Raw genomic sequence first — 13,134 nt, forward strand, 5'->3', positions numbered from 1 at the left:
AGTAACAAAAGAACAGAAAACAACCGGTATCAATAACTCCAATTGTGTGCACCAAACACTGCAAAACTTAACTGCCCAAAGGCTACTTTCACTTGAACTCCAAAATATACCACTGGAGCTCATCTAAACGAAGTCACCCATGACCATAAGATAAGTCATGGATTTATGTAGCATAAAGAAACACACACCACCAATTAAACCATGCCATCAATTGTACAAGAGGCTGGATTTCAGAGATGATTCACGGTGGGGAAGCTGTGAAATATTTTAAAGGAGAAAGCTTATAAAACATAAATGTTTTAATAGACACAAAACATTATATATCCAAGAACCTGATAGCAAAACTGGCCTTTATAAACCAGAATAGGGGGTGGGATTCGGGATAAGAGAGAAACCCTGTTTTCATCGTTCGTCTTTTTGTAAAATCTGAAAAATTCAACCACATTTTTCCCTTTTAAAAATAAAATTCTGAAAATAATACTGAACGTAAAATAAAAGAGCGCGTCCTCCTGTAATGTAATATTTGGAGCCAGCATTGCAGCTGAAGCCGGGGCATCCAATGCCGATTCCACCCCAGCAGCCTCAGAAAAGTTCCCGCTCGGACTGGGTCTTGGTTTCCCTGAGAGTCTAATCGGATGTCGGAAAGCTGGTCTTGCAATATGCCTTTGGCTTCGAGACTCGGGCAGCCGGCGAGGCCACAGCGCTGCTGGGGTCCGGGGTCCGGGCTGCAGCCGGCTGACACCCCGCGGTGAAGACCCGGCCAATCAGCGGCCGCGGGGCGGGCGGGGTGGCTGCGCCGCACGCACGAAGCGGAGCGCGAAGCAGAGGCGCCACTGCCGTCTCGGAGCAGGCCATGCTGCGCTTGTCGCCGCTACTCCCGCTGCTGCTTATGCTGCCGCCGCTGGTCCCCAGCCTCGGGCTCCGGGACGCGGGCAGTCGGCACCCGGAGTGCGGTCCGTGCCGCTCAGAGAACTGCCCCGCGCCCGCACGCTGCCCCGAGCCTGGGATCGTTGCGCGCGACGAGTGCGGCTGCTGCGTGCGCTGCCTGGGCGCGGAGGGCGCCAGCTGCGGGGGGCGGGCAGGCGCGCGCTGCGGCCCCGGCCTGGTGTGCGCCAGCCGGGCCGCAGGGGCGGCGCCCGAGGGCACCGGGCTCTGCGTGTGTGCTCAGCGCGGTCCTGTCTGTGGCTCCGACGGCCGCTCCTACCCCAGTGTATGCGCGCTTCGTCTGCACGCCAGGCACGCGCTCCGCGCGCACGCCAGCCACCTTCATAAGGCACGCGACGGCCCCTGCGAGTTTGGTGAGTCTTCTGGCGTCCCAGGGCCCTGGCGGGTAGAGAAAGTGGGACCCCAATTCTCAAGGATGGGGGGCAAAGGATCCTTCTGCACAACCGTGGATCTGGCTGCCTGGGGCCTCAGTTTCCTCTTGGGGAACAGTATTTCGCATTTTGCTGGTGTTCGGGGAGACCAGGGTGGAAATTCACATCCTGCGCTCGCTTATCAAGTGCTTGGAGACACCAACCCTGGAGAGACAGGGTTTTGATAAGCCTGCTGCCCTCTTTGGTACTTAGGTGCCTGCTCATACAATGATTTGCAGGCTGGCCTCTTTGTCCCAGGGAAACTGGGAACTGAGGAGAGCGTTTCTCATTGGGTGTTCCCAGGTGTCCTGTGCCAGGTGGATTGTTTGAATGGAGAGGAAGAAGAGGTGAGGCTACTGGACGAGCAGGAGCTCCTTGAAGGAATTCGGGAGTAGTCAGGACAGAACACCAGGGATCCTGGTTTTGTGGGAGGCCCAGTCTAAGATCCTAAGGGAGCTGCCACCCAGAACAGCTGAGCCCTTTGGAGACCTAAGCTCTGAAAAGATTATTGCACAATCAGAGGCAGACCCAGGTTTTGTGGGTCTAACACACATAAAACTGGAAAAGTCCTGCTTTAAAGGAAAGGAATAAAAAATTATGAATTGCCAGGGACTTAGAAACTTAAACTTCATTAACATTGCAATACAACCATATCTGGGTGCCATAATTGCCTGTGTAATTCTCTGTGTAATTTTAAAAAATCAAATAGAAATAAACCAAAACATTAGTATACAGGAATGTCCAGCAAAGCACCCTGCTCTGCTAGCCCACTTTGCCTTAGTGCCGACATGACCCACCCATGAGATTTTGGAGAAAGGCTCATGTCTACTCTGCCTGGAGAGGGCAGTGGAGAGTTCAGGGTGAGTAAGTCTGTGGCTGGTGAGTCCACAGGAACGTGGCTTACCCTGGGCTTCAATTCTGGGGAGGAATTCTGGCCTGGACCTGGAGACCAAGTACAGTCTAAATGCCTAAGTCAGTGTCATGACTTAGGCTTCAAGATGGAAGCCTCAGGGTTGGGTGAAGCTTTTTCCAGGCCTTAAGAAGCATCTAATATTGTGATATTCCCTACCTCTCCAACGTATTCCAGGTAGATGTACTCAAGTCCAGGAGATTCAAGGGCTTGTTGGAAATGGGGCAGGATGTCTCTGGCTGCGAAACAAAGACCATGTGCCGCTCTGTGCAGTCCCAGTTGACAGGAAGTGGCCCTTGCTATTCCTCCTTGGGCTCCCGGTGCAAGACAGAGCTGGGGGGCTTTCTGAGTGGCCTTCTTTCTCCTCTCTGGCCAGGTCAGCACCCGGGGAGCTATTGTTTAGGTCCCTTCTCCCTCAAACTCTTGTTTCTGTCCTGCGGCACTTAAATGGTCCTGTCCTTGCCTAACACTTGGGTTTTTTTTTTTTTTTTAAATAATCTGCTTTCCTCAGCATTAAATTCACAGACAGTTCTCTTTGTCTGCAGACAGGTAACAGTCCACATTCAGGAGATGTAAGAAATGCTGACCTGGTTCCCCCAGAATCCACCCAGTGCTGATGGTCTCAGATCATTTCTCCCTAGAGTGGTATTCTGTTCAAGACATGTAGAATAAATTTTCTATTATGCAGAGGAGACTGAGGCCCAACAAGGGCAGGGGACTTGTCCAGGATGTCCAGTGAAGGCTGACTAGCTCCCAGGGACACCCTATCCAGTGCTCTTTCAGGACAGGACTTGATAGTCAGGCAGATGGTGGTTGTCATGGTTACCAGAGTAAGGACAGATGGCAGATGGAAACCCCATACCCCTAATTCATTGAAAATTACCAAATGACAAGTAAATGTGACAGCCTCTCAATTCTGATCTATGGGCTCTGAGGCCCTCCCCAGGCTCAGTCCCCAGGAATAAAGATGTACTTGGGGCCAAACGGGAGCAATTCAGAAGCTGCTTTTCATGACCTCATCAGGGACAGGCGTCCTGGCCCCCCAGCTCAGCTGTCCTTCCCACCAGCATTTGTGTCATACACCGTCAGACCTGACACCCGTGCCCTGTCACCTTCTGTGCTGACTTGCTTGTGGGACACCCCCACCCCCACCCCACCTGTGTCTTGGTAAGGCCTGAAGGTGTAGACAGGGAGATGTTTCCTTTTCCTATTTTCCTAGCCGTGGTGACACCTCATTCTGTGCTGCCCTAAAGCCATCTTTAATTCAGAAGACACAGCAGGAGCACTTTTTAACAATGTCCCTGGGGACCCTGGTTGAAGGAAAACAGGAGTCAGAGCTGAGCTGTTCTGCTTTAATATTGGTGAGAAAATCACCCTTAACTTGACCAGAGTGAGGCCTTATTAAGTATTAATAAGGCTCCTCCCAGTGTAGAGAAGTGTCTGACACATGCTCCCTGAGAGCCAGTGGGAAACAGTTTGGGGACTTAAATGCTGCTCTTTCCTTCTGTGCTCTGAAATGCCCCAAACTGCCTAAAAATGACAGTGATCCTTTGATCCACACAATGATTAAAGGCTTGTGTATAAATAATTCTTTACTGTTGGACATTGTTTTTTGCACCCATCTTCTTACTGAGTTTTTGCAAATAATTTTGTTTTCATTCGAGAAGTCTCACTCCCATTTAATAGAAGGGAAAACTGAGGCATGCAGAAGGGAATTCCCTGGAGCCACCTGGCTACCCCAGCTGAGGGCAGCCCAGATTTGCTTGGCTCCTTGTGGCTCCCTGCCATCCATCTCTTGCCTGCAGTGTATGAAGCCCCTGCGGCGACAGTGAGCTCTTGAGATCCTGAATCTCAGAAAATTCACCTTGGTTGAAATTCCAGCTCCACTTAGAAACCCAAGGCGCCGCAGTGTTACCAGGTAACCAGAAGAGGCAGCGAATGCCACTTTGTGAGAGGGACAAAGAAAGGGGCCTCATGTTCAAAAGCCTTTCATTGCCAAGGGAGGGGATTTGAGGCACGGGCTGCAGGGAGCGGGATTAAGCTGTTCCACGTCATATAGTGACTATTAGCATAAATTACCGGGGCTGCTCAGTGCGTTGATTATTAAACTCTTTGGTTGTGCACTTCTTAATACAAGCAGATGAGGCCTGGGGGATGACTTTTGATATTCTTTCTTTCCCTAGCACCATTAACTTTAAAGAAATCTCAGAGGCATTTGAGAAGATCTTTTATTCCAGCCATCGAGGACCCATTTAATTGACGGGCTAGGGAGACAGATCACCTCACACGATAATAATAATATTGATCCCTTTCATCTCTGCAGATCCCCACGGTCACATCCATTATCTGCCTGCCCCCCAGAGGGTGGGGCAGCGGACACTCTCTTCATTTGCACACAGGGAGGAAATGGTTAGCAACTTGCCCAGTCCTGAATGCTTGGTACCTGGACCCCAGGTGTTTGAGTCTCCCTCCACTTCTGTTTGCCCACACTATAGTACTGCCTCCTGTGACCATGCGCACCTGGTGACTAGCCATGTTACCTGCTGGTTAGCCTTTGGGTGGGTGGATTTGTGCCCTCTCTATTTCTAGGGCCATTGTTAGCGCGAGCAGAAGGGCAGAAGCATTGAGCAAGGAGGAGCTAGAGAGATGAAGCTAGCACAGAGGCTAGGCTGACCAGGTGCCGTCTCCCTCCTAAGAGCCATGTTATTCTTATCAAAAGCAGGTGGGAAGGAAAGACCTGGTTCTTCAGGGATTATGGAGGCTTTGGCAATGGTAAGGTGAGAAGATGTGTGGGTGCCAGGGTGAAGGCTGTGGGTCATGGCCTCTCGTGCCTCCAGGAAGAACCCTGATGGGCCCTGTCACCAGAAGTCAGCAGAGGGTTGCAGTCAGGCCAGGCACCATGGAAGAGTCTGCCCCTGAGATAAGACAGCCGGCCACAACTTTGGATCCCTCTGTAAACTTGTGGGGGTCTTGGAACTCTTCCTTCTCACAGCAGCCCACGAGGAATGGGCAAGGGGATAAAGGGGCTCCTGTGCCCTTTTTAAAGAAAGCTGTAATCCCAGTGGCTCTTGAAGCTGAGGCAGGAGAATCCCAAGTTGGAGGCCAGCCTCAGCAACTTTTAGCAAGGCCCTGTCTCAAAATGAAAAATAAAAGGGCTGGGGGTGTGGCTCTGTAGTTAAACACCCCTGGGTTCAATTCCTGGTACTTACTAAATAAATAAACAAACAAACAAATAAAAAGGGGAAGGGCAAAATCATGACAATGGGAATGGTACAGATAGAATTCAAAGTGGGGTTCCTCTGTCCCAGCTAGCACACTGTCCCTCCTGCCTCTGGTAGCATCCCCATGTCATATATTTAGGGTAATAATGGGGACTGGGCTGTCCAAGGAAGGGCACAGTCCCTTGTGCGCTTTCAGGCACACAGTGCATCATATGCATTTTCTTTGTCCTTGGCTGTGTCCAGTGCAACCCCAAGGAACGAGCTCTTAGGAGCATAGGTCCCCCACGTCATAACATTGCCCTTTGGTGATCTGCTTTTTATGCTTTGCTGAAATCAATCAGAGCCATCCATAGGATCATATGCTGAGTCCTAGGAATCCTCCTAGTAAAACTTTGGACCTGAGGATTCTTTTTGGGAACCCCCAGCACAACCCCTAAATAACTAATCTCTCATTGTAGAATAGAGTCCATACAGATAACAAATGTTTCACTTTAAAAGATAGCATGGGACAAGCCTGTTATCCCAGCAGCTCAGGAAGCTGAGGCAGGAGGATCTCAGATTTAAAGCCAGCCTCGATAGCTTAAAAAGGCACTAAGCAACTTAGTGAGACCCTATCTCAAAGTAAAATATAAAAAATGAGACCCTATCTCAAAGTAAAATAAAAAAAATGGTTAAGTGCCCTGGGTTCAATCCCCAATTACCCCCCCCCAAAAAAAAAGGAAAGAAATACATATATGGGCAGCTTGAGCAGTGCCCCCATCTGGCAACAGAGAAGATTCCTGGAAAGATGAACAGCTCAGTGCTTGGTTATAAAAGAAGAACCCTCAGCACACAGCAAGTGCCATGTTAAGCCGGTAGTCATTACCATTGTTACTGAGAATATTATTGACTATGAAGAGCTGCTACAGATGCAAATGTCTTCAGTTTTAAAACCAACCATGTTACAATTAAAAGCAGATGATTATGGCAAAGCATGGCATGAGGGTGCTTTTTGAGATAATGGAACGGTTGCGGATCTTGGGAGTTACCTGACTGCCTGCCTTTGTCAAAACTGGGAACCCCGCACCAAGAAGAATGCCTTGGGGCTGGGGATGTGGCTCAAGCTGGCATGCGTGCGGCCCGGGTTCGATCCTCAGCACCACATACCAACAAAGATGTTGTGCCCGCCAAAAACTAAAAATAAATAAATATTTAAAAAAAAATTCTCTCTAAAAAAAAAAAAAAAAGAATGCCTTGTCCGTACATGCAAATTTACAAATGAATAATTGTTCAATGTTCCTTTGAGCGGGGTCTCTTTTGTAAAAAGAAATGGTGTTTCCTGCCATGAAATCCAGGCAGACCCAGTATTGCCAAGGCAGTCGTCCTTAATTGTCGTTGTTGGAGAGAGGAAGAGGAAATGTGACTTGCTGGTTTATTCATTTAGGCCTGAAAGGGAGTGATGAAATCTCATTTAAAATTTATGACTTTACATGAATGGAAGTGAAACGTGGTGATCCAGCGTCCCCTTTGGAATCTACCGGGGGCTCTGGAATAAGAGGTGGTTCTGATTGTTCCCGCAGTGAGACATTTGGGGACGGGTTTGGGCTCCGGTGAAGGTGGCATCCCAGCGCCTGTGTGGCTGAGGAGGCGCTGGCAGGAGGATGTGAATAAATTAGCCTCTTTGTCATCGCAGATGGGGTCCCTGCCAGCGAGCCTGAGTGTGGGGCTCTGTGTGGCTGCGGGCAGGTTAGAAGTCCATGGCTCCTGGGTAAGCGTGGGCTGGGGGGGTCCTTCACAGGGCAGGCAGATGGGCCTGGCAGAGGAGTGGCGGGGAGCCTCCTGGGTAGGGAGGGGAGTCCCTGCATTCAACTCCCTGGAGAGCTGTGGGGCACCCAGCGGGCTGTGGGCTCCGGAGGGTGGGCAGTCCTGGGGTCAGCAGGTGGCCATTACAGAGACGCAGGTTTAGCTCCAGGTAAGGTTGAGCTTTTTTACCAGGAGAGCCTCCGAGGAGGGCAGGTGGTCTCCGGTGATCTCTGCACCAGCCCAGCCTCCTGCCTGCTTCCCTCTCCCCACCCCCCCCACCCCGCCCCGTTCTCCTTTTTTACTGCACAGGGCAGCCTGTGGAGAGCTGGGTTGTCTCTGAGTCACCAAGCCTCTGTAGTTTGATGGCCCCGGAATGAACGAATTTGTTCTTTTCTTTGCCAGGGATTTCTTCATCTAGTCTCCTCAGTTGGCCAGACCTGAGCCCTGTCCCCTGTGTCTCGCTCTGTCACTCATTCCATGGGTAGACCCACTCAGCAGCCTGGGAGCAGGGTTGTTATCCCCATTTTACAGAGGAGGAGTGCCAAAGTCTTGGCTGGGCACAGAATCACGAGCCACCACACACCTTGTAGATTCAAACAGCAGTTCTTTATTCCCGAACTCACACCGGCCTCCACACACGTTCTGGGGAAATCCAAGTTCTGCTGCCACCCAATTCACCTACTCCACGAGTCTTTCTTCTCCAATACTTTCTGAATCTCACGAGAACTCAAGGATCGGGCCGTGCCTGAGGCAGCAGGATACGCCCTATTCCCCCGCAGGGTACACCTTAAACCTGGAACTTCCCTAAACCCAAGGACGGGATACTCCCTAAAACCTGATCAGCTCTAAACCCGGATCCGCCCTGGTCCTTGAGCAAGGTCACCTTACTAAAGCATACATGCAATGTCCCAGCGAATGTCCTCTAAGCAACATGGGGTACGCTGGCAAGGAAATTTCGATGCGTCATTTCTACTTGGCAATGGCCCTCAGCAGAGGAGGCCTGAGCCAAGAGCATGTCACTGGCCAGGCCTCCACCTTGCAACTTGCCCAGGACACCTGGGCTGGATGCCAGGGTGCTGAGCTGGCAGTTGGCACAGGTGAGACTGCATAGATACACCTGGACTCCGAGGCCAGCTGTGACTCAGCAGAGCCAAGAGGTGCAGACCCCTGGTCCTGGGTGAAGTTCCCAGCCAGACCCTGTGGGCTGGGGGAGATGCCTACCCCAAGAGCTGTGGGAGTGGGTGTATCCCATCGGAGGGAAGCAGGGCACTGGGGGGAGGCTGGATGGGGGTCTGAAGGCCGAGGAGGCTGGACTGGGTATTATACAGCCCAGTGGGGGCAGAAGCCAGGGGCAGGAGGAAGCAGGGCGTGGAGCATGAACTAACAATTTGTAACTTGATGCCAGTGTGCTCCCAGGTCCCCTCCAGAGAGCCCACCCTCCCCCTCCCGCTGTAATATTCCGCAACGTAGAGTGGCATTTGCCCCATTTTCCGAGTAGCCCTGGCTCTGCTCCCTTGGCCTCTGGGTTTCCAGGTCTGCACTTGGGGCCGGGGAGTCCATGGTGTCTATGTGGTGCCCATGTAGACGGTGGCATCTGGAGTGGACGGCAGGGCTCAGCTCCAGGGTGTGGCAGCCATTGGGCATGGCATTCTCCTTTGGAACACCCTGCCCATCTGCTTGAAGTCTGTGCCGTCGGTGATGTGACATTGGTGCTCTTGGAGTCCGCCACCCCCATCCTGTAGCTGAATAAGCAGATGGCAGCCAGGGAGGGGCCAGGGAGGGGGTATGCTGAGACCCAGGCTCTGCCGCTGAGCCCCAGGCTCTGCCGCTGAGCTTAGGAACTTGCCAGTTTCCTGGTGGTGAAACAATGGCAGCAGGTCACAAGAGCAGCAGAACCTTCCAGGTCTGAAGAGAGCACCCATCTATGATCCCTCGCGCAGGGCAGGGCCCCGCCAGGCCCTCAGCAGGCAGGGTGGTGGTGGAGGTGGGGTGCTTGGGGCCTGCCAGGGTAAAGGGTGTGTTCCCTTGTCTTCTTCTCCCAGCTCCTGCAGTCATCCTGCCTCCCCGGAGTGTTCACAATGTCACCGGGGCGCAGGCATACCTGTCCTGTGAGGTGAGGGCTGTGCCCACCCCAGCCATCACATGGAGGAAGGTATTTCTCTCCAAGACTTGTGCATCATTGTGTGTGTGTGTGTGTGTGTGTGTGTGTGGGTGGGTGGGTGGGTGGGTGTCTGTGCGAGAGAGAGACAGAAACTGCCAGGCAGGTGTGGGTGGGAAGTATTTTTTCTTTAAGTGGTTTGTGTGTATATACCTTTGTGTGGGGGCCAGAGGATTAGGAAAAGGTACTTTGTATATTACTTTCTGCCTCAGAAACTTTCACCACAGCACTCTCTCCGGAGAAAGGAGTGGGATTGCAATCCTTCCTGTGCCATTTGGTCCCTCAGGTGCCCAGAAAGTTCTGCTGTTACCTATCCCACATCAGCTGCTAGGACCCAAGACCCTGCTTCACCATGGAGCTAAGTGGTTGGCAGGATTGGCTGATGGCAGAAGCCCCAATCCCCTTCAAACCCAAATCTTCCTAAAGACCAGTCAGCTTTGTCTTCTGTCCCCTTGTCTCAGTAAGCCCTCTTAGTAATAAGACCAGCAGAATTCCTTCTGCCACTGTGGCCGCCTTAGTGGTGATGTGAGGTGATGTCCAGCAGGGGGTGCTGTCTCTACGCACATTTAGGAATGAGCTGTGTTAGGGTTTCAGCCTTTTAGACAGTGAGAGCGTGCGGGTGGCGAGGATGTCTGCGAGGTGTCCTGATCCAGAAGTCCTCTCTCTACACTGCTCATGGTTTCTGCGTGCTCTGTAGGTCACACACTCCCCTGATGGCACTGAGGTGCTGGAGGAGTTACCTGGGGACCACGCCAATGTAGCTGTCCAGGTGCGAGCTTCCAACCACGAGGCCACAGCCTGGATTTTGGTGAGTGTTTAGGATTATTGGGTGCTACTGACTCACCCTATGGAGCACCCTTGATCCTTGGGTAACACATTACCCTTTTCAAAGCTGTTTCTATCCATTGCTCACAAGACCATCTAGTGGCCCTGAGGTGGGTGAGGCAGGTTGTGTACCTCCTGAGAGCACAAGAGGTCTGCTGCTGTGGCCCTCAAAAGATGTCTTTGTCCTAAAGTGCAGAACCTGTGGAGGGGGAGGGGTTGCTGAATGGCCAACTTTAAGATGGGGTGAGGAGCCAGGGGCAGTGGGCATGCCCATCATCCCAGCAATGCAAGAGGTTAAAGGTAGGAGAATTGCAAGTTCAAGGCCAGTCTGGGCAATTTAGTGAGACCCTGTCTCAAAATAAAAAATAAAAAGCTATGGGAGTATAACTCAGTGATGCAGCACCTGCCTAGCATGCAGGAGGCTCTGGGTTTAATCTCCAGAACCCCAAAACAAAGGGGAGGGGAGTAAGCTAGATTACCCAGTGGGCCCAATTTAAAGGTGAGACTTCAAATGAGGACGAGGGAGGCAGCGTCAGGGTGGTGTGATATGCAGGACTGTACCCACCAGTGCTGGCCCTGCAGACGGAGGATGGGCCCCAAACCAAGGAGCACTGTTGTCCTCTAGAAGCTATATAAAGCAAAGAAGCAGATTGTCCCCTAGGGCCTTAGGAATTCTGCTGACACCTTGATTTTAGCTCACTGAGACTCTTTTGGGCTGCTGACTTCCACAACTATAGATGATGGATTTGCATAGCTTTAAACCATCAAGCCTAGGACGGTTTGTTACAGCAGCCTTGAGAAAAGAATAAACTCATGTGACTGATAGAGGGAAGAGGCACATTCAAGTCCTCCTGCAGGGCTCTATTATGTCACTTGCAGCATTTTTGCCAAAATAAGGGAATGTCATATGTGTCAAAGGCTCATGGAGCAAGGAGCTAGGGGTCCATGTTGAGCAGTCACAGTTATCCTCTCTGAGCCTCAGTTTCTTGTGACCTTAGCAGGCCTGAAAATGATACTAGTTTTATTTAGAGACAGTGTCTCACTGAGTTGCTTGGTGCCTTGCCTTTGCTGAGGCTGGCTTTGAACTTGCAATCCTCCTGCCTTAGCCTCCCGAGCACCTGGGATTGCAGGCATGCACCAACACGACCAGCCCTTATTTAGTTCTTAATGGTATGGCCGAACACTTGCTGAAAATGTTCAACTGGTGTGTTCAGAGGGGGATGGCGTGCGTAGCCTGGTTTGCGAGTGATAGAGGCGGTGATTTCAAGAGAAAGCACAAGAGATGAGAGCCGGTTATAGATCTGGTGGTGAGCACTTAGAGACACTCCCCGAGGAAGTCTTATCCTCCCTAGCCCTGGGAGGTTTGGTGATGCTTCACCTAGCTGAGGGACTCAGAATGCAGTGCGCATTCCCTCATTTTCTTACAAGGAAAGATGGGGAAAGGTTATATCTGGTGGTGTTTTGTAAAGGTCACCCACATAAGGAACATGCTATGGGGTCCTTCTTTGGACAGTAGATTTTTGTTCTTTTTGTTTGCAGTATATTCCTCATAATCTGTATCTGTCAACTTCAATAAAAGGGCCAAGTAGCTTATATACATAAAGGCAGGAATGCAAAGGAATCATTAAAATGAGAGTCGTAATAGGGAGCATGCTCCTCAAGAGGGTTCTTAAGAAGGAATTTCACTGTGTGCTCTTCGGCAGCCAAAGCAAAAGAGAAATAGCTTGGTCTTATTCTAAAGAGGAGCAAGTGTTCGGCCATACCATTAAGAACTAAATAAGGGCTGGTTGCATTGGCGCATGCCTGCAATCCCAGGTGCTCAGGAGGCTGAGGCAGGAGGATTGCAAGTTCAAAGCCTCAGCAAAAGCAAGGCACTAAGCAACTCAGTGAGTCATTGTCTCTAAATAAAACATAAAATAGGGCTGGGGAGATGGCTTAGTGGCTGAGTGTCATTCCTGGTACCAAAAAAAAAAAAAAAAAAAAAAAAGAACTAAATAAGGGAAGCCATGTGCAATAGCACATGCCTATAATCCCAGCAACTTGGGAGGTTGAGGCAGGAGGATTGCAATTTCGAGGCCAGCCTCAGCAACTTAGTGAGATCCTGTCTCAAAACAAAATAATAAAAAGGTCTGGAGATGTGGCTTAGTGTTAAAGCACCCCTGAGTTCAATCCCCAGTACCTGCCCCCCCCCCAAAAAAAAACTAAAAAAGGAAGTCACTTTTGTCTACCACATACAACTATCTAAACATGTCTGTTGTATTTCTAGATCAACCCTCTGAAAAAGGAAGACGAAGGAGTGTACCAGTGTCATGCGACCAACATGGTTGGGGAGGCCAGGTCCCACGGCACAGTGACTGTCCTGGATCTGAATAGATACAGAAGCTCCCTCTCCCTGGCTCCAACAGGCCTCCTGTGATGGGGTAATGTATACATTCCAGTCATTTAAATGTCCCTACGCCCACGTCTAAGGGATCGGAGTCAGTCATTAGATGTGTAATGTAAAGAGAACAGTACATAAGTGGGGAGAGCAGAGGAAAGCAGGGCTGTGTGAAGATTAGCAGGCGGACCCTCTGTTATGTTCCGCACATGTTGCTCTCTGAGTTTCCCAGCGTGCAATGCCCAGAGCCATGAACACAATGGGTGTCCATGAGATGGAAAAGCCATGGTGGTTTCAGTTTCTGAGGCTGGAGGGAATACTTCCACTGAGCCCTGAGAGAGGGCAGACAGTGTCATTATGATGGCATCCAGGTGGAAACATTCCTGCAGAGAAGACTGCGAGGCTTCATTTGTCTCTTCCCAGGACACTTTATGGGACAGCCCTCCAGCTCCAGGCTTGTCTTGCTGGCCCCAATACTGTACGCTGCTTAGCAACGGCTCTCAGGG

At 51.0% G+C, this 13,134-nt stretch overlaps 1 protein-coding gene across 1 annotated transcript; it reads left to right on the plus strand.

The window, feature by feature from the left end:
* Nucleotides 1-853: 853 nt before the first annotated feature.
* IGFBPL1 (insulin like growth factor binding protein like 1) lies at nucleotides 854-12,667 on the plus strand (the record flags this gene model as incomplete). Its single annotated transcript, XM_081280185.1, has 4 exons — nucleotides 854-1,298; nucleotides 9,311-9,420; nucleotides 10,124-10,234; nucleotides 12,518-12,667. The coding sequence occupies 4 exons, from the start codon at nucleotides 854-856 to the stop codon at nucleotides 12,665-12,667; spliced, it is 816 nt and encodes a 271-aa protein (XP_081136311.1).
* Between the last annotated feature and the right edge of the window lie 467 nt (nucleotides 12,668-13,134).

The sequence above is a fragment of the Spermophilus citellus genome (genome assembly GCF_964194105.1).
Source record: "Spermophilus citellus genome assembly, chromosome: 2".
Taxonomy (NCBI): Eukaryota; Metazoa; Chordata; class Mammalia; order Rodentia; family Sciuridae; genus Spermophilus; species Spermophilus citellus.